This window comes from Tiliqua scincoides, chromosome 5 (genome assembly GCF_035046505.1).
Source record: "Tiliqua scincoides isolate rTilSci1 chromosome 5, rTilSci1.hap2, whole genome shotgun sequence".
Taxonomy (NCBI): Eukaryota; Metazoa; Chordata; class Lepidosauria; order Squamata; family Scincidae; genus Tiliqua; species Tiliqua scincoides.
This window is the reverse complement of record NC_089825.1, coordinates 77210746-77236568: the sequence shown is the minus strand read 5'-3', so window position 1 is coordinate 77236568 and position 25823 is coordinate 77210746. Positions and strand designations below refer to the sequence as shown.

At 48.1% G+C, this 25823-nt stretch overlaps 1 protein-coding gene across 1 annotated transcript; it reads right to left on the bottom strand.

Moving 5' to 3' along the window:
- Nucleotides 1–1843: 1843 nt before the first annotated feature.
- RND2 (Rho family GTPase 2) lies at nt 1844–24934 on the bottom strand. Its single transcript, XM_066628087.1, has 5 exons — nt 24724–24934; nt 23579–23666; nt 6909–7018; nt 4115–4249; nt 1844–2640 (listed from the first exon to the last, which is right to left on the bottom strand). The coding sequence occupies exons 1-5, from the start codon at nt 24823–24825 to the stop codon at nt 2392–2394; spliced, it is 684 nt and encodes a 227-aa protein (XP_066484184.1). The 5' UTR covers nt 24826–24934; the 3' UTR covers nt 1844–2391.
- Nucleotides 24935–25823: the final 889 nt, after the last annotated feature.

Below are 25823 nucleotides of genomic sequence, written 5' to 3'. Positions count from 1 at the left end.
AAAGTTAACAATAGTGGTAAGCGTTTTCTGCTTTAAGGAGGAACACCCATCAAGTCCTCCAACTGTCTCCCTACACACATATATACACCCCATTTCACCAGTTGCATCAGGCAGTACGACAGAACTTACCAGAATTCTGCCTTCCAGCCATATGCAAGATCACTTGCTGCACTAGTAGCTCCATCCACCTCTCTGCTCCCTTGCCCTGCTTCACTCACTCAGTGAGCTGACCTCACCTCACAGGTCTGGCCAGCTTCTTAATTAATACATGCAACTTGCTGCTGCTGCTGGTTCCTCCCTCGCTGCCTCCCAGACACATGTTGTCCCACTGATGATCACACTCATTCAAAATCAAACTCAGTCATCTCCGGAGGAATTTAAAGACCACAGCGACACAAAGCTGCGATACAAGGATATCTGCAAGAAGCCCTTAGGAATGGACCTCAACAGATGGGAAACCTTGGCCTCTGAGTGGCCTGCTTGGAGGCAGGCTGTGCAGCATGGCCTCTCCCAGTTTGAAGAGACACTTGGCCAACAGACTGAGGCAAAGAAGGAAGGCCCATAGCCAGGGAGACAGACCAGGGACAGACTGCACTTGCTCCCAGTGTGGAAGGGATTGTCACTCCCGAATCGGCCTATTCAGTCACACTGTTCCAGAACCACCATTCAGAGCTTGATAACATTGACTTTCAAGACTGATGTCGCCAACATCAACATTTCCATACCACCTCATCAGACCTACCCGGTTCTGGCTGTTCCTGATGCGCCAAAGAAGCAGGCCCAGACACTGGTGGTGGACAGGTTTCACAGCTGCAAATGTGTTTGTGGGAACATTATTCCTCCCTCCCCAAACAAACCCCCAAATGTATTTACTTTGGTTGAAGGGGAAAAAAAAAACAACAGCCTGAAGCAGCACTGAATTGAAAGACAAAACTGCAATAAATCACCAAAACCTTTTCTGGTTTGCAATGTTCTGGTTAATTTACTACCTGCATACAGGAAATGGAGTTATCCTTCTCTCTATTTTTCAGAGGAAAAAAACAACACTGTGCTTCTGCATCACCACACTGCAGCAGTCAAAAGCATCTGAAATGCTGGGGACGCAACCTCAGGCCTCCTTCCATAACGTTGTAGTGGATGCCATCAGGTTATTCAGCCACCTTTTCCTTCTTAAGAAGCAGGCAAGAGGCACACAGAGGCCATGCAATAATTCATGGTAATGGAGAGTGAGGCTGGGAGAAGTGGGGTGGGGTCAGAGGCATAGCTAAGGCATCTGGTACAAGGGGGAGAAAAATTTTGAACACCCCTACCCCATAGCACCATCCCAAAATTTTTAACACTGCCTTACACGATGACAGGGTGTTTTAGAGGCCTCCAAAAGGCACTTCCAGTTTTTGCCAAAAATTGGATATGCTTTTCGGAGGCCTCTAAGAAACTCCCTCACAGTGTGGTACCGGGGGCAATGTAACCCCCCCAACCCCACTTAGCTACACCACAAAGGGGGAATGGCTCCAGAGGATGTGACTTCTGAGCTGTGGGCTTTCCAATGGTGAGGATGGGCAAGATATTGTAAGTATCACTTGTTGGCAGAGAGAGGTCAACAGCTTTAATGGCACAACCTGACAGCGTCTCATCTAAACTGCATTCTGAATTTGTCCACAAGATTGTGAAGTGGGTCCTTGTCCAGCCACCTCAGGATTTAAAATGTGTTCAACGTTCACTTTCTACACTCTTCAACCCACCCCTCCAACAGCATACTACCATACGGATCACTTCCCTGCCAAAAAGATACCCCCATTCTGCCTTCTCAAATGATCACACGTTGCTCTCACTTGTCCATAATTCTCTTTATTCCATGACAGTTCCCAAGCCTGAGCACCAGCCCCACACCTCATCTGTGCATACATTTCAGAATCACACACATACACACGCGCGAACACGCACACTAGTCCATGCACATAGCCATCCGCCACATGCCATGGCTGGAAAAATACCAGACACCAGGTTGCCTGGGTACCTACATAGTTGAGGCTAGCTCCAAAATAATTACTCTTAAGAATCTGAAGTATTTTTCCCCCCATCTATGCCACACACAGTGATGTGCTCCTTTCTTCTGGAGGATGTCTGCTACCTGAGCATTTCTGTATACTGTGCAACACTAGACCATCCAGAAGTTTTCACCATATGCATATAAGATGTATGACTTCAGGCAGAAACCTCCCTACCCAACCCACTAGCTGGCAGGGAGGGCTTCATTTTCTCTGACCAACATCCTGGAGAGTTTGGCCCACAGTGCAGAGACCTCCCCATGACCAGTCACTATACAAAAAAAATATGAGTAAGTCACACAATGTTATACTTCGGCCCCTCTGGGATCTTCTTCCTCCTCTCTCACATCACTGAGCAGCTCTTGGCCCGGTCTTTGCGGATCTCCGAGTCATTCAACAAGTCAGTCCGTCCAGGCATCTCCGTGACCCGCTTTAGCCCCCGCTTCGAGTTGCTGCGCTTGAGGTGTTTGTGCACACGGTTGACTGAGGCCAGTGTGGTCACATGGAAAACGTCCCGCACGCTGTTCTCAGACACCTTTGAAGAGCACTCTACGTATGCCACGGCACCCAACTGCCGGGCCAAGATGCTGCCCTGCATAAAGGGAAGGGGGAGAACATAACCAACATTTTGTGGGAGAATTCAACCATAGCCTTCTGCTTCTTTCTCTTTCATACAACAAGCCCTCACTTAAAGTTGTTGATAGGTTCTTGGAAACGGCAAATTTAAGAGAAACGACTTACAACAAAACCAATTTTACTATGCGTTAATAATTGATATATGTAAACAAGAGTTATGTTCCTGCAGCATATTTCAGGTCATAAAAACATCAAACTCCTAAATAGAGACCCAAAACACCTCTGATATTAAACACTGAAACAAATGTGAGCTTTCTGGGCTAGAGAAAACTCATGTGGACATGGGAAAATATGCAGACCCTACACAGACAGTGGCCCCCACCGGGAATCAGTTTTTTCCCCCTACTCATCAACTTTCTAATGAAGCGACTTTTAGGTGAGGACTTGCTATACTCATTTATTTGCAAACTGCTGCCTCACCCTGGATTCTGGCAAACATCAGTCTAGCACTTCTCCCTTGGCCCTCTGAAAACCTTGTGCCATTCATATGGCATTGCCACACTGAGCAACTATTCCCTGCAAGCTGCCCCCTCCCTACCACCTCTGCCAGACTCTGCAGCTCCACACATTTCTTTACTTCACAGCTGGTAGTTAATTTTAACTTTTCCTCGAAGGTGAAGATACAGCTACCTTTCACTCACACACACACACACACAGCACAGATGCTGGGGGAAGGGGATGGTGTTCAAAAGAGGAAGGGGAGAGAATGCTGGTGTACATGGATGCCAAGATGCACAAGAATGCAGGAACTTCCTGGATGGCTTTCCAAGGTACATCGGCTCTTTCAGCTGCTTCCAAGAAGCACAAGCAGGTGTGACAGAGAGCCGTTCCTTGTGTCTTTTCCTCCCTGCACCTGCACTTTGGAGTTTCCTCACACTGATCATGTAGGCTTAGCTTTGTTCATCTAAGCTCCTGTCTTGCACCCTGCATTGGCCAAACAGTGGGCTGTGGGAAGAGTGAGGGAGTGTATTTTTTAATTTGTTTTTTTTAAAAGGAGGAATTCTAAAAATGTATCATGTACAGCAACTGACAAACTGGTGTGAATTAAAGTTCTGGCAACTTAATACAGTACTATATTTGGGTTGAAGAGGAATGCTGCTGTGACCAAACTGACTAGCAGTCTTGAGCATGTGGGTTGGCTTGTTTTCCGGGGTTGGCTGCAGTTATCTGCCTGAAGTCCTCTCTGCTACTTCACACCTGCTTTCGACTGGAAGCAAATACTGCCTAGGCAACAGAAGTGGGATTATCTTCCTTTACCGCATACTGTTCATCTTCGATGTGCCCTCTAGTCAGGATGGTGCAATGGTTTGGGAGTTGGATTTAGACCTGGAAGATCCAGGTTCAAATCCCTGCTCAGCCATGAAGCTTTCTGGGTGACCTTGTGTAAGTCACTTAACCCAAGTGAGTCGAGCTTCTGTTCAAAAACGTACCTGCTCATGAGTGACGGGGATAAGGCGTTGTCTGGAGAGTTCCCGTAAAGTGTTTAGGTCAGTGCGCATGTCCAGTTTGCAACCCACCAGGACTACCTTGGCACCAGGACAGAACTCCTGTGTCTCTCCCTGCCACTGCAAGGGAAAACAAGAAGGAGGTAGCAAAACATGTGGTTAAAATAAGCACCTGTGAGGGGGCTGGCTCAGTCATCTCCACCTCCACCCATTTCACAGGCCTGTTATGCCTCTGGATTTTCACAGTCACCTTTTTGAAGCATCTCTCGGCAGTGTGGATGGCTATGGTCTTGGGTTGTTCAACTTTTTTTTTTAAATAAAGCAACAAATTATAATGGATAATGCTGCTCAATGTCAGATTCTATTAATGAAGAGCATGCAATAAATAAATAAATAAATCCCAGACAGTGGGAGACAATGCCTGCCAATACAATAGTCTGTAAAAATGAGAACATACTCTGCAAAATTAAAGTATAAGCTAAAATATATATTGGGAGTTTTACAGTAAGGATGTTATTTTAAAAAAATTGTTCAGCACTGAGCTGCCCAGGCACTTAACTACTGCTACTACTAAACTAGTGGTAGTTGGTTTGTGTTCCTTAGACTGCCTGGCTGTCTGCATGTGCTCAGAGGTATTATTTCATGAGTCTACATCAGGGGTGTCCAAAGTTTTTGGCAGGAGGGCCACATCATCTCTCTGACATTGTGTCAGGGGCCGGGGGGGGGGGGCGCGGAAGAATTAATTTACATTTAAAATTTGAACAAATTTACATAAATTAATATATTAGAGGTGGAACTTATATGAATGAATGAAGGTCTTGCAATAGCTCAAGGCCTATAAAAGGCCTTGCACAAAGCAAGGCTGGCCTTTCCTTTGCTGCCGCTACTGCATCACAGATGTGAAACAGCAAGCAGTGGAAGGAGCCCTCATCCCACAGCTAATGTGAGAGGTCAAACAGTCGCCCTCACACTGAGAGCAGTTGCGTCGGGCCAGTGTGGGCTCCAGCAAGTTTCCGGAGGGCCAGACGCTCATTGGAGACTGGGGTCTTCCTGAGGGCCACATTGGGAGTTCTCAAGGGCCGCAAGTGGCCCCAGGGCCGGGGTTTGGGCACCCCTGGTCTACATCACATTGCCTCAGTGCTGCAACTGGTCTTCTTGGCTACTTATTTCAAAATTCTGTGAATCTCTGGGTTTATTTGTAGTTTTTAAGAAAACACATTTCTAGCCCTTAAGACTGCACAGGCTTGAAAACATGGTAAAATCTCCAGTCAGATGATGGAACTGAGCAAGAATCCCTTAAGCCAAGGGATACCTTCAGAGCCCTCTATTAACTCTTTGCTTCTCCTCCCCATCACTAACATAAGTAGGACAAATTCAGCAAAATTAGCAAACACTAGCAAATCTCCTGGTATGATTTATACAGCTTTCAGAATTCATCTTTTGTGGCACAGAATTTGCAGCCACCAAGGTGACCCAGAGTGTTCTAGTTCAGTAGAAATCAAGTTTGCATGGAGAGAGGAAATAAAGCTGTTGATTCAAAAAGTCTCCAGTGACTCCCCTTGCCTCCGGCCTTACAAGCTGTTCCTATGAAGTCAAAGCTTGGTGAAAAAGAGGAGCTAGTTCCTATTTTGCATCCAGCAGGCAGTGATTATGACAATTCCCCCCACAAACCCCCACCCCTTACACTCACATCTCGGCCTGGGGGCAAAACACACAGCTTTTAAAGTCTCCCACATTCCTTTCCCTATCAAAATGTGAGGGATTTTGGGAAAGTCTCCCTGGTTTCCACTTCACAGTGCCGGAGGAGCTCTGCTTACCACACAGGCTTGTGAAATGTACACTGGAGGGAAGCAGCTCAGAAGAGAAGTCCCAGGGGACACCCATTTGTTTTATGCCACTGCGTCAAAATACACCCCACACATTTCTCCAAAAGCCTGTGGGAGGGTTGCGGCAGAGACTACTGGAGGTGAACAGTGAAGATGACAGACAGAAGACTCTAGATAGTGTGGGAACAAACTGGGAAGACTCCAGACAGTGTGGGAACAAACTGGAGAGCATGCAGAGTTTAACTGGGGCTCACAGACTCCAGAAGTCTATCCATGACTCAAAGCTGGGCTTGGTGGGCACTTGGGAAAAGGGATTCCACACCTGAAAGTATAACTTTCAGGCAAATTGCAGTCTTAGCACCACTTAAAAAAGAACTTAAGCACTGATCACACAAAAAAGAAAGATTTTTTGCTCCAAACATTCCAGTGTCATCATCATCCACCACATTGCCAGGTATGTTGAAGCCCTTCAAAAATGCTGGCCATAATCCACAGCTGCCAACAGGATTTGCATACACTGATGCATCAAGCAAGCATTCAAAGTTATACTCAGGTTGTACTAGTCTTGGCCTCCATCCCTGCCATGTAGCACACCTTCACACGGTATAGCTGTTCTATTTGAGGTCACCTACTCTTACATGTGGTCTGTGCCCTTTGGATAACAGATCTTGTCTGCAAGTTATCAAACACGTATGCACAAACATCAGGACGAGGGACCTGCTCATTTTAACCTCCAGAAAAAACATTCCCAGAAGTTCGACAAACCATTGCCTATGATCTGCAACTCACTTGTGATTTTGAAGTAACTTACTGAGTTCCTGCTCATTCTTTAAAAATCCCCTTTTAAAATTTGAAAATTTTTCCAACAGCTCCTCCAAAATGCAAGACTCGCTCACGCATCCCCAACCCATATTACAATGGGCTGACCTCACAAATGTGTTTGATCACCTCACCTTTTTCAGGACACTGTCCAGAGTCTCAGGACGGCTGATATCAAAGCAGATGAGCACAGCGTCTGAATCAGGGTAGGCAAGAGGGCGGACGTTGTCGTAGTATGTTGAGCCTGCATAAGAGACACGCACAACCTTTGGCTTAGTCCTGGAACTAAATGTAGCATATAACCTTCACTCAGAATTACATCTATATTGTTCAGGGGTGCAGAGGTCATTCCAAACAGCTAACTTACACTTACGCTGCTGAAAAAGCATTCCCCAAGAAGCTGACCAATTTTTATCACTGAGGTCTGGAAATTTTGAATTCTTTGATTTTATTTCACAGGACTAAGAAGTAGGTCATGACCACAAATATTTACCAGTAATGAGAAGTATAAAAATGAAAAGTTTCACATTCCATTAGCTGAACTGTTTAAGCCCCTAAAATCCAACCACATGCTTAACTGAGAAAGCTGTTTTCAAAAGATGTATATCAAATTTGGAGGACGTGTGTAAATTTCATCATCTCGCGCATACACTTGCTTGAGCACTTTCCTCCCAAACTCATTTCAGCTCTCCTAGGTGGGGGGTTAATGGAATGAGTCTTAACACTATTTAGTCAAAATAGGCTAAGATTGGTTTGCTACCCTTATTTTCAGTGTCAGGTGCAATTATTGATAGACCTTCTCAACCTGTAAATTAGGCAATATATTTTTTTGGAAGCAAGTCCTGAGGACAGGACTACAGGATATCTCAGCAAGCCAGTTTCCCAAATCCTTGTTTCCCATAAATGGAGGGGTGGAGTGGGGCATTTGTAGGGCTGCATAAACCCTTTTGCACCCAACAATCTCTCCTGCAAGTGACTCCCAAAGGCTGGGTTTTTTATACACACACACACACACACACACACACACACACAAGTGGGAATTGGTGGGAATTGGTGGGAAGAATGGCAGGTAGTGGGTGGAACCCACAATTCCATCACTTTTCTCCTGCAAGCACCACTCCCTCACACATTGGTCTTAGGAGGAAAACAGGGTTGTATAGATCAGAACCTTTTGGCAGGAGGGCCACATCATCTCTCTGACACTGTGTCAGGCCCTGGGGGAAAAAAGATTTAACTTACATTTCAAATTTGACTAAATTTACATAAATGAATATATTAGAGTTGGGACTTATATGAATGATTGAAGGTCTTGCAATAGCTGAAGGCCTATTTTATAGGCCGGCCTTTCCTTTGCTGCTGCTGCTGCATCACAGATGTGAAACAGCAAGCAATGGAGGGAGCCCTCATCCCACAGCTCACGCAAGAGGTTGAACAGTTGGCGGTCACGCTGAGAGCAGATGTGTCAGGCCAGTGTGGGCTCCAGCAAGTCTCCGGAGGGCCAGAGGCTCTTTGGAGTCTGGGGGCTCCCTGCAGGTTGGACTGGGAGTCCTCAAGGGCCACAAGTGGCCCCAGGGCCGGGGCTTGGGCACCCCTGGTAGATCAACCTTCAGTCTCCAGCACTGTCATTCCTGAAGGAAGCCAGCTTAGTTAAGGCAGCCATGACACCCCCACTTGGCAGAACAGGCATTGCAACAGGACACACGAACTCCTTCAAGAAGGCCTCCTCTTCTTTCACCCTCACCTTTCATAATCTAACAAGCAGAGCAAGAGTCTTCCACCTGGCCAGTTTTAAAGCAGAACACTGGGGGGGGGGGGAAAGAGTGCTCTACTCCTCCTTCTTCAATGAAATCAGCTCAAGGCCGGCCCATCCATGAGGCCAACTGAAACAGTTGCCTCAGGTAGCACTTGTGGGGGGCACTAACCTGTGTCTGCCTACCTGCTGCCGCTCTTCTCCTTCCACTCCCTGGATTGGACAAATGGACAGATAGGAAGAGGAAATGTGGAAGGGAGGAGAGTGCTGGAGATAGGACACTGGAGAGAGGGAGGAGCAGAGGCTGGCACATCATTGGGTAATCTGGCATGCTGCTTTAGGCATCAGGAGGTTTTGGGCCAGCCCTGAATCAGCTCCAAAGTCAGACAGAAGGCACATTTAAGTATGCATTGAGAATCTCTGAGGCTGTTCGCCGCACTTGTGTACAGGGAAGTTGCCAACAGAGTTCTAAGTTTTGCAAGTTATTTAGTTCCATACTCCACTCCTGCCTCAGACATACTGTGCAGCCTTGGGGAAGTTACTGTTTCCCAGCTTCCTTCTGTAAAATGTGCCTTGCAACCCAGAGAGGGCAGGCAGAACTACAATTGCAAAAGGTTTTGCACATTCAAAGTGCTGTGCAAGTCACTCATGGTGGCAAGTGGCACCAAGTGGCAAGGTGGCAAGTCACACAGGAGGAGAAGGAAAGAAGAGCCCTTGCACCTCGACTAAATGGGAGGCAGCCAGGAATGGATTCAGCCACCTTGCTTTTCAGCACATAAAAGGAGTTGCCAGTGTTGCGGAGCAGGGGCCATAAATTAGCAGGCTGCAATTATGTATTCTGCCGAGGTAGGATCCAATAATGATCATCACTGCCGCCACCGCCACCCTCTCTCAAATGCAAATGGGAGAATTAAATCTTTTGCCCCATGCATGTTTTGATCTGGGGGTGCATTCTGTGGTCCTCAGTAAACAGGAGCAGAGCTGGGACACCACAACACTGGGCAGGTGTCCATTTGGCTTCATGAATAGAGCACAGCTTTCTGGACCGGGGGGGGGGGGGAGGAAAAGAGGATCGCTTATGACAGAAGGTAAACAGGAAGAATAAGCAAGCAATCCCTTTTGGATAATCAGGGCTATCCCACCTGTGAGGCTGACCGAGGCTGTTGCTTCAGGCAAAAGATTGGTAGGGGGTCCCACCTCTGTCCACCCACTTGCCTCCACTGCTGCTTCTGGACAGGAAAGGAAGAGGGAGCCAGAATGGAAGAGAGGAGAGTGGAGAATTAGGGATACTGCAGTCCACTCTCCCCTCCTCCTTCTTCCTCTCCATCCCCAGCTTCCTTTTTCAATTTAGGGAGTGGAAGAAGTACAGAGAAGAAGCATTTTAGCATACAGTCTCAATCTTGGACTAGCGCAGTGGTTCCCAAACAGTGCACCACGACACCTGAGGGCATCAGGGCAAACTCACAGGGGCACCACAGAATGTCCCTGATAGCCTCTTCTTCTTGGCTTTCCCAGGCACTGCCATCTTGGGTCGCGTGAGATTTCTTGCCAGGAGAGCAAGAAAAAAAAGCCACCGTGAAGGAAGGATGCCATGACCATGGTCAGACTGGGAATTGCTGGATACCTCCTTGGGAACAAAGCACTTGCTGCCTAACAGTGGAGGAGAGGGGTGTGTGGGGGTGTGTGCATAAAAGCAGGACTTTGTGACATCAGGATACAGGCAAGTTGAACTTGATAATGTGGGGAAGTAGAGACACATGGCTGCTGTTTTCAGCAGCAGCTGTATGTTTATCACAGCACTGAGCCTTCTCTGTAGAAGTGCCATTAACTATGGAATTCTCTTCTGGGGGAAGAGAACTTTGGTGATGGCTCACAGCTCACAGCTTTTTGGTGACGGCTCAAAACATGTCTGTTTCATCTGGGGCTTGGGCGATGGGTTGGGCAATGGGTCTGTCCTCTGTGCCTCTATAACAGTGTTGTGGCTTGGCTGCTTCTTTATGAACAAAATAGTTACCCCCCCAAATGGCTCTACTGTGTGTGCATGCGTGTGTGTGTGTGGGGGGTGCACACACATGCTTAAATGATTTTACTTATTGTTATACATTTTTCAAACAAGAACAGCTTTGCCCTCCATCATCTGTTACAGAAGTCAGGCAGTGCCAGCAATACCCTCCCCCAAAGCTAGCTGCCACACCACTGGCCCAACTCAGCCAAATGTATCGCCTTCCTGCCAGGCCAAGGACTGCAACAAACAGCTGCGCTTTGCACTCCAAACAGGGCCAACCCCTCCTCTGTTCTACGAGATTGTACAATTGCTCACCCCAGTTCAGAGAGAGAGGGAAGGTGGGTGCCCACACACTCTTTTGGCACACTGCAACTATTAGTTATGCCAAGGCCTGCTCAGAACAGCCAAGGTGCCAGAAAAGCTGAGCGAGAGGCTGCAGCCAGCTTGTGAATTCAGCCAAGTTCATGACATCGGAGCATTATAAGAGGTGGATGGGGTGCAAGAAGCCGTTGAGTCTGACTCCCCTGCTGCATGGCAAAACCACCACTCCCTAGATCACGCCAGAGCCCAGCGCTCCACTAAGAAGAGGGATGGGTGCCCTGCAGCTGTGCCTCATGAAGCACAGCAAAATCCACTCATGTGTTTCTCCCATCCCAATAAAAGTTAAACCCAGAGTTTTAGCAGAGCCTGAGGCTTAGAGGTGCACAGACAGGAACAGGTGTGAGAGTAAGACACTCTTGCAAAGCCAGCCATGCAACCTTTTTGAGGACAGGTCTGACATCCACCTGCAGACACGTAGCGTACGATTAATAGAAGGAAGGAAGGAAGGAAGGAAGGAAGGAAGGAAGGAAGGAAGGAAGGAAGGAAGGAAGGAAGCCCTAATTGCTTTTGCCATTAGTCACCTCCTCCGCCGGGCGCACAACGATCACACAAGGCAATCTCATTTGTACAGCACCATCCATCTCGCTCATCTCCAAGGAACGCGACAAGTTGTACCAGACCCCAAATGCTGCCCACTGCCTCAAGGACAGACTGGCAGTTTCTGCTGGTTGAAGTGGTAAGCACAAGATATCCACAGCAGGCTGCAAAAAATGCAGGCCCGGAGGGCTGACTGCCTGCGTTGCGTACGCACTGTGGTTCTCTGGCGCTGGCAGATCTTCCCACAATAAAACAGCCTACTCATGCCTATTACTTGGTAGCAGGGCTGTACCTGGCTGACTGGGTTTCCCACAAGCTCATCACACAAATAAAAACCACTGCCCAGAAAAGGAAAACAAACCTGCTCTCCCTGAAGCGAATCCATTCTTTCCATTATCAGAGCATATGTTCTGGGAAGATTAAAGGGAGGTGAATCTGACCAAAAACTGCTCTATAATCATAAGGTCTAGGAACAATTCAAATGGATGCTGAGATGTTCCTGAATGCCCTAATCTGTGCTAAAGCCAAAGTCAGAGGCTGCTCACAATCCCAGGCTCCACTGGACATTCTTCTATCTAGTCCTACTGGTTACCTGCTCCAATAGTCCTCATTCAATGGCACTTTTTAGCTGCAGGATAGTTGACATTTCTTATCCTTTGCTCTTACAACTGCCTGTGAAATAGTGAAACGGACAGAGTGACTTGCCCGTGGCAGCTCAAGATGAGCTATATAAACAAATCTGAGCCCATACAATCCTTAACTTCCTAGGGAAAGCATCATCCCTCAAAATAATGCTTCAAAATAATGTTCTTTGCCTTTGAAGCCCTTCACCCGAAACCTAGACGCAAGGTAGTTAGTTCTGGCTAGGCTGAGGCTAAGTCACTGCACAAGTTCAGGTGTACTCTTGTCTCTTAACATGTTCCAGAGTCAAGATTCGACAGTGGAAAAAAGCTTGGGAACTAAGCTGCACTTTGGAGTCTTCTCGCCCCACTCAAATTCCACCACTGTGTCACACTGCAAATAAAACAGAATACTCTTCTTCTGTCCCCTTCCTCATCCTTCAGCACCACAACCCTAGGTAGAAGGCAGCCATCATGTTTTAAGCTCTTCCTCCACCTAGCAAAGAAAAAATTTTCATGAGAAACAGCTGAACTATTGTCTCTATGCCAGGATCTGCCAAGGGGGAAGTAAAAGCAGTAGGCGTGTTTTTTTTAAAAAGAATTTTTTTTAAAGTTGCCTGAAAAGCTGTCAGAGAGTGAAAAGGATGGAGGTGGCAGCTTTCCCAAAGGCCTCTGGTCAATAGAATCTGGACTGATCCGCAGCACAAGCCTGGGAAACAGCCCCCCATTCTCTGAGAAATGCAGCCAGCCTGGATTTCCCAGAGGCGGGCTGGAGTAGGTGGCGCCGAGTGAGAAAGAGAAAAACTCAGAAACCCAATCCCAACAGCTGCAAAGGCCTCGCCAAGAAGCGGCAGTCAGACCCTGCCAGAGTACTCCCTGCAGTCAGGGCAGAAGGGAGCTCCCTCCCTCCACAATCACTCCCTTTTTGCCTGGACGACTCAATCTGGATACTAATGAGCAACATGCTGCTGGTCAGAGAGGGATGATGGGGAGTTCAAAGGAAAGCAGGAGAAGTGCACACTGGCTTTAAAAGCTGCATTTCCAAACAGAGCCATAAGTCAAAAAGGGAACAGAAAAACATACAGGTACCAAATGCCACATCCAAGGCAGAACCAAAACAAAAAATTATGCAGAGTCACATATTGTTAGGGACATACTACAAGGAACCCCACCACTGCCTGCCTGTAGCTCTCGTGCAGGGAGAGCAAGGTGGCAGTTGAATGAGTTAGCAGGAATCAGGTGGGATTTCTAAAAGCATCTGCAGCAGCAGCGTAGCTGAGGCATCTGCCACCTGGGGCACAGAAATTTTTAATATCCCCCCACACGGCAAAATCAAATTTAACACACGCAAGTTGTGACTGGTCATGTCCAGGAAGTGGTCTGAAGGACAGGGGGGATGCACGTAGCTTCCCCGGGCCTCAGAAGGCCTCCTGAAGGCCTCCAGAAAAGCAATTCCATTTTTGGCAAAAACTAGAAGTGCCTTTCCAAGGCCTCCAGAAAGCCTTCTGAGGCCTGGGGAGGTTATGCGCTGCCACTGGAGAGTTCTGGAGGGCTGGGCTCAGCTGGGCTCATCACCAGAGAAGTGGCACCCCCCCCCCCGTGATGAGCTGCTCTGAGCAGCCAGCAATTTTTTTCACCTTGGATCCACCATTTAGGGTACGGGTTGGCACCCCCTCAAGACACAGTACCCAGGGCGATATATCCCCCCACTCCACTTAGCTATGCCACTGGTTTGTAGTCATCACTTCTCCAAAGTCTCTATCACCACTCACTTAGACCTGGACTTACAGGCACTAAGGCAATTAACCCCTGCTAATTGGGTAAGAGGCATTTTTTCAAGTGGGTGCTCCTTTTTTTAGCAGGGGGAGAGTAACTGGCCCACCTCACCCCAGCACTGTCTGTTCTAGTGGCTGTCTGCAGGTATTCATTTGCATCTTTTTAGATTGTGAGCCCTTTTGGGACAGGGAGCCATTTAGTTATTTGATTTTTCTCTGTAAACCGCTTTGTGAACTTTTAGTTGAAAAGCGGTATATAAATACTGTTAATAATAATAATAATAATAATAATAAGGCAGCACTTCTCAACTAGCCTTCATTTGTGGCTGCAAAAGCCGTAATAGTTGCATCCCACAGAACTCAATGGAGAAAGCCCACTTTTCTCCCACACAGTCCTGCTCACTCACCTCCGAATAAATCCATGTTAGCTTCAACAGCCCTCCCTCCTACCAGCTACAGTGTCCAAAGCTCCAGTCACAACCCAGGGAAAGAAAGTTAGACAGTTTCTGTCCTGGAACTCCTCTCAAAACTTTTAAAGACCCAGACTGTGCATTATTCCAAGAAAACCAAAGGGCTCTGATGATTTGTCAGAGGTGCGAGATCAGCCAGGCCAACACATTCTCCAGGGAGCAGAGAAGCTAGCAAGTCAACAGCTTGTCAACTCCCAGCAATTAACCTGCACTCCCAATTCCGTCAAGCATGCAAAGAAGTAGCAAGAGCAAAATAAACTGTTACGTGGCCTCCTCAGTGATGCTCCCTTGGATGATTTGTGAGTGTAAGGGTACTGGCTTACAGCAAGAGTAGATGCTGGGTATCTGTCAATGTCTTGCTTGCATGAGGGGCAAGGCACAGCCATAACTGGCTGAGGAAAATAATGGGAGGGTGAGAGAGATTAAAAGGACCAAAAACTCATGGGGAAAAAGGTCTAGCGATAGCTGTGCTCTATAGAAGAACAGACCTTCTATGTTCAGATACAGGATGTTGGGGGACACCACACATGATAGTTATTTAAGTGCATCATGCTGTATTTAGGAGCTTCCCAGGGGATCTGGCTGACCAAGTTTGGAAAGAGTGTACTAGGATAGATTTTTGGTCAGATTCAGCACAGCAATTCTCTCATATTATAACGCTGCAGTTTTTCAAACCAATTTTGACCTTAGCAACATTAAGTGAATGTACTAGAGTTCTAGTACCTCAAGTTCTAAGTGTGAATCAAGTATACTTTTTCACAATATATTTTCTATGACTCACCATTTGGCAGCACAAGGTAGATGTACAGAACAATGAAGCTCCTGCCCAGTCGCGTCGCTAGGGAGGTGGGGGGGGGGTGCAGCCTGCACTGGGTGACACATATTGGGGGGGTATGCTACTAGTGACCAAAATCGCGGTTTGTGGAATACCACCATCATGTTATATATACCATTCAATGTGTAATTTAAAGCATAATGCAGTGGAAAAAAACCAGAGTCAAATATCTCCATTCTATCAAACGTTATGACCAATAAACTAGTGGGGGAGAGGTAATGGTACATTACCATGCTCACTATCCAGGTTGTTGCCCCACCCATTGCATGGGAGGAGGTCCATCGTGGGGGTGACGTGCTGATCTCCCACACCAAGTTATGCAAACCCTAGAGATGCCACTGCTCCTGCCTTCCTCCACCTCTAGCAGACCCCTCTAAGTCCCTCTCAGTGCTCTCTCTGACTCTGCTTTCACTAGGTGTTGTCCATACATTTTTCAAACTTTTCTCTGTAGCCATAAAGACTAGAAACTTATTGTATGAATTTCAATACATTCAAGATGAGATTTTCGAATGCTGAATTCTGGACCCACTATCTTAAAAGGTGTGATCAGGAATCAAAGTATATTTTGTTTATTTTTCACATTTTTATACCACCCTTCCTCAAAGGAGTTCAAGATGGTACGCATAGTTTCTCCCCTCCTTTTGCCCTCACAACAACCCTGTGAGGTAGGTGAGACTGAAAGATAGTGACTGGCCCAAGGTCACCCAGGAAGCTTCATGGCTGAGTGGGGATTTGAATCAGGATCTTCCATGTCTAAGGGCGCAATCCTAACCCCTTACGTCAGTGCTTTCCAGCACTGACATAAGGGCAATTCAGCTCTGAGGTAAGGGAACAAACATTCCCTTACCTTGAGGAGGCCTCCATGAGTGACACCCAACTGCAGGATGCAGCACATGTCCCATTGGCACCGCTATGCCAGTGCTGGAAAGCCCTGACGTAAGGGGTTAGGATTGCACCCTAAGTTCAATAGCACAGCCACTACACCATCCTGGTTCCTGGTATATGCACGGCTTAAGTAGCTGGCAGTTCATGAGAACTAGCTGTCTGCAAAAAAAAAAAAAAAAAATTAGTCCCATGGAATCAGGCTGTGATTGAACAGCTCCTGATCCAAGGGAAAGTAAGAATTTTCCCAACATGGAGTCACAGTGATGGGAAAATTTTGGTAGTGCACTAGTAATATCCACTACTAAGACCACTGTTAAAAGTCACAAAGCCTTTGTCTAGCTAGTAAAAAGGTGGCAACTTTACCAGACTCGATCCAAAAAGGAGAATGGAAAAGAAACTGAGGACATGCCTGGGGCCTCTGAAGACTTCTGAGAAGAAATCCTGTGGCAGGGTCCATCATCTCCACCACAGACTGCAACCCAGTTGTGCACCAGCCGTCAATCCAGGCTTCCCCAGTGATGTCATGGCAACACCACATGTACATTTTGAACAGCGAGGGACATTCTAAGTCAGATACACCAAAGGAGACAAACCCTGCAGGGTCAACTGCACTGTAAATTGGAGATTCTCTTCCACCAAAGCACCTGAGCATCTGATTTTCAGATCAGATGACCTCCTCCCCAGAAGCAAACCCTGCCGCAAAATCTTGCATGTTGTCAAACATGCATCATTTTTGTAGCTTGCCTCAGTATCGTTTGCTAACTGCTTCTCTTTATTCCATTCAACCACCAACTCATTATTAATCCCATTTTACAGACAGTGCAAACTGATTTGACATTCCAATTTTCACTCCTATGAGTGAAGAGTCAGTATGTGCCACATGACAAGTGAGGCACAAGTAGGACAAGAATCCAAGAATGGACTAGTCCTCTCTCTACCCAGTTCACAGGCAACCTCCTACATTACCCTTTCCCATTTGCACATAGTAGTCATTTTAGACCCCAAACTCTAGGTATGGTATACGGATTACACACCCATTGAGCAGGACAGTATCCCAGTTATGTTCTGTACAGCACCTAGTACATAACAGAGTGGAGCCTTTTCCTATATATCCTTCCCAGTAGAGTCTCTAGTTCTGAAAACAAGGGAGTGAGCAACACACACACACAAACATAGTCCCACTGTGTCTTCTCCCCCTCCCAACTGCATTTGTCTCCTTAATCTCATCAATATTCCTCAACATTCTTTATGCCCCCCTTCTGAATGGCGGGGGATCTGTTATCAGAAGCTGCAGGTTCCCACACTCCTCTCAAGGCTAAATGCCTGCTGAATGAGAGAGGGCAGAACAGTAAGGGAGAATTCCAGAGGCAAAGACTTTTCTCCATGTTTGGAGTTTTTAAAAGGGCCAAAATGCCTTTCTAAAAAAGATGCTTCAGCCAGTGCTTTATTTCCTACGATAATGACCCTGGGTTCAGGCCTACCAGGGAACTAGGCTTCTGACTTCCCTTCACCTAATTCCACATTTACAGGTGGATCATTTAAAAAAAAAAGTCACTCTGCCCATTTTCTACAGAAAATCTTCTTTTTGTTTAGGAATTCACATGTTCCAATGGGCAAACTAAGCATCCTTTTCCATCTTCTCAATTTGAACCATTTCTCAGGCAAGAGCAACACATCAACAACCGCAGATGATGTCAAAAAGAGGACTCTGTATGAGTTGCAGGCAGCTCAGCCTTAATTCTATTTTCAGTGCCAACACTTGGGCCTGGAAGAATGATGCCTCTGACCCATGTAACACATGCCTTTCCCTCTCCACTCAGTAGTCCAGGCAGCATCACTAAGCACCTGCAAGTTCCCATTTCATTCCAAGTCACAGCCCTCCAAAGGGAATTGGGTGATTTTGCTGTTTGTAGGCAATTTCAGGAGATCACTTAAAGCAGCATCTCCTTTTAAAATCCTAATGCTCTCTGAATTTTTAGCACTGTGTCAGCATTTAGTTCCTTAAATATGACATGCCAATGTTCAAGTCTAGCCAAGTCATCTTTTCCAACATGAAAGGCTATTTATCTAATGTTTGGGGTTTGTGGCGGCTGGTTGGTGTCCTCTAATAGTGAGAGAACGGCATCCTGCACATTCTCAGAAGCCCTTTTCTCAGCCACTACTCCCCAGGGCCTAATCCTATCTAACTTTCCAGCACTGATGCAGCTGTGCCAATGTGGCATGTGCTGCACCCTGAAATGGAAGGGCAATCACTGAGGTTGAGGCCTCTTCAAGGTAGGAAATGTTTGTTGCCTTACCACGGGGGCTGCATTGGTGCTGGATAGATGGTTAGGACTGGGCCCTCAGACTCAGAACAAGTTGGAAAGGTCACTCCCTGGAGAACCTTGGTTCAAAATGATTAAACTTTGCATTGGGCCTTTGGGTGAAAGGATTATGCCAGAGTGTGGCTCTCTCTCTTCTTATGACAATCCCTTCCCCGGCTCCTCTCAATAAGTCCTTTTCAGGATCACTGCTCCTTCCAAGAGAAATGGCATCCATCCACTCTGTGCTCTCAGCACACTGCGATTTGCATCCATCTATCAGCACAGACCTTATCCAAGCAATTCAGCAGCCACATAATTCTCTGGGGAAGAAGGAAGAGAAAATCAATAAGCTTCTTCTCCTGTCCAGGTTTCTTCACCACTCTCTGAAGGGCACCAAAGGAAGCAGAGCCTAGCATTTTAATCTCTTTCCAAGCCAGTTGCTCAGGGAGTGTATGAAAAAGACCACAGATGAATCAGGCACAGTAATATCTTTCATGGGGCCAACTTGGGTTGGTACAGGAGAACGGAAGCTTGTGAGCACCACAGAGTTCTTTGCCAGACAGCTTGCAAACTATCTGCCTGATACAAGAGACACATGCTGGCTCTGCTTTTCCCTGTGCCCTCCACAGATTGGTGAAGAAACCAGAATGGAAGAATAGCAGCAGCATGATCCGGAATGCCACCACCTCCGCAAAATTAAAAGCAAAAAACTACAGCCATTCACTGCACACCTTGCACAGTTTCCTCTGCTGCAGGAGTGCAGGATTTGATTTTAAGGGATCATTCAAATGAAGGAGCTCAAGCCAGAAGTCCTGTACTTCTGCAAGAGACCGCACCAGGGCCGAGGTAAGGAGGTGCAGGCAGAAAGCAGATCACTGTGGACTGCATCTGCAGCAGGATGGAGGGAGGTGGTGGCAGCAGCAGGCTTAAGGTGAAGGGCAACCCAATTCCACCTCCCTCTCATGCCTCCTCCCCAACGATCTGCCACCCTCATCACCTTGCCTTACAGATGGGCCACCCCTGCTGGAGGAGCAGCATTATCAAGACTGAGGAAGCAGTCTCTGACACTGGAAAGCTTGCTCCATCCTATACAAAAGATCTGGTTAAAAACATCATTTGACTGGCTTTTGTATCCTTTGGGACAGAGACAATCACCAGAACACCTCTGTATCACCCCATTTTCCACCTCCCTTTTAGGATCTTTTTGGCTTAAATCTTGGTTGTCCTCCCCAGCTGAGCCAAGGTCTAAGTGCATTTGCTCAATTGTATTCCTGCTAAGCCCAGCCTTGCTTTTCCCACTCCCATCCCTCCTTTGCCTCTGATTTTGCCCCTTGGTCAAATCTGAAATTGTAAGCTCTTGGGGATAGGGACTGCTCTTATGTTTTCTGAAAACACTGTAAAACATGCCATGAATAGTGATAGCACTCTATAGACCACCACCACCGACCTCACAACTGGCCTTAAGAAGAATTAAATTTAGACCCCTTCCTTATAGTCCCAGTGTGGCAGATAGAATCTAAGCTGTATGGTGTGTGGAATCAGAGGAAGGCAGCTAGGAGCACATGAAGGTAGTTAGGAGGAGATACTTAGAGATGCAAGCCCTTGTGGCCCAGCCAATGCCATTGTGATACTTCTGTCTCCAGAATGGCAAAAGAGGGCCATAAAATCTCTAGCTGAAAATATCCTCGCAACTGAGCAGAGAAGCATCCTCACTGGCAAAAACGCATTCTCAGAGGCACTCATTATTATTTCATATGATCTTGGGAGGTAGGGGAGGTGGGGGGGAAGAGACTTCTGAATGTCACTTCACAGAAGAACCAGCCTCAAACATGAAAAGCTGCAATAAGAGGAAGAATGTCTGCGGCAGCCAGATCAGGATGTGTCAATCTGCATTTTGATATGATTGTATTAAATTGCTCTTTGCTATGTTTTGTTAGCTGCCTTGTGATCAATGGAGATGAAGGTTGGGATATAAATGTAAGGAAGTAAATAAATAATTTGGGTGAGGCAGTTCCACCAAGCTGCTTCAATCTGCAATACAGTCCTAGAGACACTATGAGATGCAGGATCGCATATAGAAGGGAGGAGGCTGTCAAAGTTTCTTCCCAAGGATAGGGGGAGTTTGTGGGACTAAGCAAAAAGTGCTTCATTTGAGGCAGGACTCATAGCTGGATTTGGCTCCAGAACAGTTTTGTGGTGTATTGATCTATCACTATCTGGAAAAAAACAACAAGGAAGAAAGTGCCTTCCAAACATGTGGAGAGTACAGAGCTTGAGGCAAACCCCAAAACCTGACTGTAATGATCAAGACTATGCAAATCAGCAACTCACCAGCAAGAGTGCATCTGAGCATAGGTAGAACCTGTAACAGCAACCAATTCTCCATTATATGGGATTACAGATTCAAGGAGGGAAAGGGCGCAACTTCCAGGCAGGCTGGTACTTTGGCACTCTCCCTTAGAGATGTCATCCCGAAAATTTTTAAAAAGGAGCATTTACATTTAAGAGTAAAAATTTGCTCCAGAACGTTGGTATTTAATAGACGTACCCTGCGACATCTGTTTCAGCTTTGCGGTTAGCATTACGGCAGTTGCAGGATCAAAGCAGTGACATATTCAAGAACCCTCGAAAATTAAAATTTAAACAATTAAAAGAAGCAGGCTAAATAGCAGAGAAACGGAACAGCGACTGCAAGCCCAAAGCAGAAAATTTCCCATTTCTTAATTTCACATCCTGCTCCCAACCACCAGCCCCTCCAGGACAACCAATTAAATATTAACAGCGGTTCACCCCTGTACTCTTCCTCCTTGTGGTTCCTGTGGCCACAAAAATGCTCCCAATCAATTACTTTGGGCAAATTATACAAGGCGTGACTCAAACGACAGAGCAAAAGCTCAAAGCAAGCTCATTCAAATTAAGAACTTCAAGTCCAACTAACCCAACACCTTAGGCAGGGCTGAACGAACAGTGGAACTAGTATGGGGGGGTGCGCTAGTATTTACTTCTCCTTCCTCCTAGCCATGCTGCACAGCAAACAATGTGTGAAACTGTGACATGGTGGGGGTGGGAGGGGGGAAAGCATCATGAGGTCCAGTTGTGCTGGCTAGCACAAGCCCCTTGCAGGAGCTTCTGCACTGTACTGAGACCCACCTGCTCTCTCTGATGCCCCCAGGAAACTCACCTATTGGGGGAGAGATGTATGATCAAGACAGCCATTCTCCACAGTTTATTCCCAACATCTGGCAATCAGAGGTATCTTTCTCCTTCTGAACTTGGAATTTCCAAATTAGCTAATAGGGCTAACAGACAGTGATAGATGCTCCATGAGCCTGTTGGACGTCTAGCTGAATCCACTGTCATTACTAAGCATTTCTATCGCTCTTCTTGCCTGGCAAGACCTGCCAGTTCTTTGGCTGCAGGTCCTAGCCTAGTCGTGCTCTGCATTGACTGTGTCTCAGCTTTGGACAATGTGTGTATCTGTTAAACACTGGAAGACGCTGAAGGTTGGTTATCGTTTCATGCACCACTCTGGCCTCCCACAGCAGGAGAATTATTTGCTCGCTTCCTCCTCCCACAGCCCAGTGTCTCTGATTACAACCCAAGGAAGAGACCAGTTCCTTTCTCTGCCCAGACAGAAGAGTCTTTCTGCAGCCTCCCAAGGAGCCACAAGCAATTCTGCCACAGCTGCACCGCGCACAACAAGAGCCCCTTACACAATCCAACAAAGCAGACAAGGGACGCCGTGCCAAGGGAAGGGCTTGACAGTGCCAAGCGTGATGCTGTAAAGTTAATGAATGCCAAGTGAAGGCTGAGGCAGAGCAAGGAAGCACCAGCAGTTCAGACTATCTCCCCCCCTTTCCCCCCCAGCAAGAACATTTATCCCACACATCATCACGGCTGAAGCATCACATCTGCTGCTGCTGCTCTGTAGCATCCAGGGCCAAGTGCAGTGTGTTTTTCTTTTTTTCCTGACAGATGGAAAACCATAACGAAAGGTTTGGGGGTTTTAAAAATAAAAGGCAAAACGTGAGAAGACGAACCAAAGACAGGATGAGTCAGAGAGCCCAAGTGTAGTTTTGAGACAGCTGCCACCAGTGCCCTGGCATCAAGGAAGTCTTCCCATGCACAGGCAGGAAAACAAGAAGTTGGGCCTTCTTCTCTTACATTCCTCCCAGGGGTGAGGCCCACACGTGAATCCACAGCTCAGTTTTCGGCTTCATTCTTTCCTGGCCTCACCCTGAACTTCAGAACTCATTCTGTACTGTCTCAAAAAGGTGCTCCTAATCAGCTGCTTTGCAGGAAACAGCAAATCAAGCTCTACAGCACAGGCTGGACATATCAGGGTGGAACCCGGGGAGATTAATGACCTGGGTTGTGGGTGAGAGAGACTTTTTTTTTAATAGAAGGTCTGCCCAAAGTGAGATTTGAAGCCAAAGGGCTCAGTAACCCCAGAGCCTTTTTTCAATGCCAAGGCTCAACTCTAGAACATGTGGGGCACATGCAGGATGTCCTTCCTTCCCGCCAAGGACCCACAAAACAAAGGACTTGAGTCACACCAAGGCTTACAAGGTTTCAGCCCCAACACTGAGTGCCAGAACTCGGCTCCAAAACATATCAGAAAGGAAGCTTCTCCTTCACAACATTCACAGAACACCTGTTACTGCCTTGGGGGAGGCGGAAGGGGCTCCCCAGACCAAGGAATGATTTTTGGATAGGTTTGTGTCTGGAGAAGACTCATCCAAGAAGTGATGGAAGAACCATATTGTGTAAAATGTGGGTGGCCATTTCTGGTGGGAAGAAGAAGAGCGGATCCGAGAATCTGCTGTGATGAAGAGTCGTGACAAACATTTTAATGACTGCTTCCAGATACAAGAAACAAAAGCATCACTGAGCATGTGCAAAGTTCATTTCTTTCTGACCATGCAACCAGAGGCAGGTTACAGGCAAGTGGGATCAGGGAGAAAAGCTTCAAGACATCAAAGCAGACTTAAGCCCCAAAGTAATTAACTACTGCTCACAAATCAGGGAAAGGGTGTATACCTAGGTTGAATCATCCATCTCTCCTCTACAAAGGGCCTGCATACTTGTAAGTAACTAAGAAGAAATCACACAAATGTGAAACAGGTGATAGCAAACTTCACCTCCACACAGCTTTCAGTCCTTCCCTGGCAAATGCAACAGAGCAATCAGAGGGCCGAGCTGTGGATGCGGCTCAAGCTCCAGCCCTTCGTTGCCCCCCTTACCTGAGGTGTCCCACATGTTCAGTTCAATGCGCTGCTTGTCAATCTCAAAACTGGCCGTGTAGTTCTCAAACACGGTAGGGACGTAGTTCTGCAGGTGGGGTGGAGAATGGAAGAGAGACAACAGAATGCATGAAACCAGAGGGAAGGAGACATCCTGCCTCCTGGGATATTCTGCATCCCCTCTTGCTGCTGGAACCCCCCTTCCTCCAGCTAGTCATGTCTAAAAGGAGCACTGCCGGTGCTCACAACTACCTGGAAGTCCCTTCTTCCTTATTTCAGATACTTGGGCTCTGGCAAAAAAGGGGGGCACTCTACACATGCCTAGAAGCACTTCTTCGGTCCATGGCAGAGCCCAGGCATTGACCACAGGCTCTGACTTTCAGCCCAATGAGTCCATTAGACCTTTATAGAGATTTTCAATCCACAGTATCAGGTACTCCATACAAGCAAGCAGCCCCCCCCCCATCCAAGCATCCTTTTTCTGACATCTCCCCAGTTCCAGGGTTAGCATTTACCCCTAGATTTCCCTTCTAGCTCCCCCCCCCCCAAATCTGGCTTCCTAAACCAGGACCTGTCTCTCCTATTCCCTCCCCATCTCGCTCAAACTAGCCCCCCCCCCGAGTTTTCCTGGCTGTCCTCCTGCTCCGGTACTATAACAAGAAAACCCCTTCGAATCCCTGCACTGCACTAGGAAGTCCCCTCCAGCCCTCAGACCACTTTCACCCCCCCTCCACCTTCTGCGGGAGCTCCCCAGTTCGAGGGTGCACCATTTCGGGTGAGGGGACGAGGGCACTCCCTTCCCAGTCCCTCCCCACATCTGGACTCCGGGTCTCCAGTAAGTCACCGCAATGCCTGAACTCTGGGAGCCTCCACCTGCATCCCTGGAGCAGGATCCACCCCAGAGCCGCCTGCTCCCCGCATCACTCGGCTCAAGCCCGCAGCTCGACTGCACCCCGGGACGGCCGGGCTCCCCCCGCAGCCCTGCCTGCCTGCGCCCCGAGGGAGCCTCCTCCGGGCGCCCCACTCTCGCCTGCCTCCCAGCGCACAGCGCGACCTTCCCAGCCGGCGCCACGTCCCTCCTGGCCCCCTCGGGTCCCCAGCAGTGCGTCCTCGCCCGCCGGACTCCCCAGCCCGGTCTCCCCTACCTCGGGGTAGGCGTCCTTGGCGAAGACGTGCAGCAGCGCCGTCTTGCCGCACTGGCTGTCGCCCACCACCACGATCTTGCAGCGCGCCAGCTGGCTCTCCATGACGCCTCCGCCACCGACCGACCGACCGCTTGCCTGCCTCTGGCCGCCCGACAGCGCGCTGCCTACCAGCTCCGGCGCGGCAGCATCGCAGCAGCTGCCTACCTCCCTGGTCCCACCGACCGGCGACTGCCGCGGCAGCTCCCCGGCTCCTCATGCCGCGCCCCCCGCTCCGCCCTCCGGAGGCTGGAGCTCCCCCTCCAGCCGACTGGCGGCAGCCAGCCCTGCGCTCTTGCGCGCCGTCGCCAGAGGGGGCTCTGCCGAGTGGGCCTCCTCCAGCCTACCCGCGGGGAGGGGCCTTCTCCGGCTCTGCATCAGGCATCGCCACCTTCGCCAAGCGTCCAGCCCAGCTCCAAACTTCGGGCCAAATCCTATCCCGTTTTACAGCGCTGGTATAGCCCTGCCAGCAGGGCATGCGCTGCGTCCTGAGTAGGAGGCATCCTCAAGGTAAGGGAATGTTAGTTCCCATTCCTTAGGGCTGCATTGCCACTGCGCCAGCATTGGAAAATTGGATAGGATTGGGCCCTTAACCAGTAGTTTATAGGGCTCCTTGGAGAGGAAAGACTCCAGGTTGAAAAGGCAGACAACACCTGCCCTTTTCTTTACATCCCCTCAGTGTTGGGTGACACCTCAGGGCCCAATCCTATCCAACTTTCCAGCACCGGTGCAGCTGCATTGCAGCCTGGAGGTAAGGGAAGAAATGTTCCCTAACATTGAGGAGGCATCTGTGACTGCCTCCCCACCAAAGGATGCAGCACACGCCCCATTGGCATGGCTGCACCACCTTGGAAAATTGGATAGAATTGGGCCCTCAGTCAGTGTCATCTCTAGCATTTGAGGGGTCCTGAGTCAAAAGCCCTGTGAGGGTCCCACAGTGGGTGTTCCCCCAATGCTTTGGAAGCATGACTTCAAAAGAGGGGGTGAAACGGACAGTTTGGAGGGTCCAGTCTTCCAGTAGGAAAGACACCAGCGGTCTAGGAGGATGCCAGCATGGCTGAGGA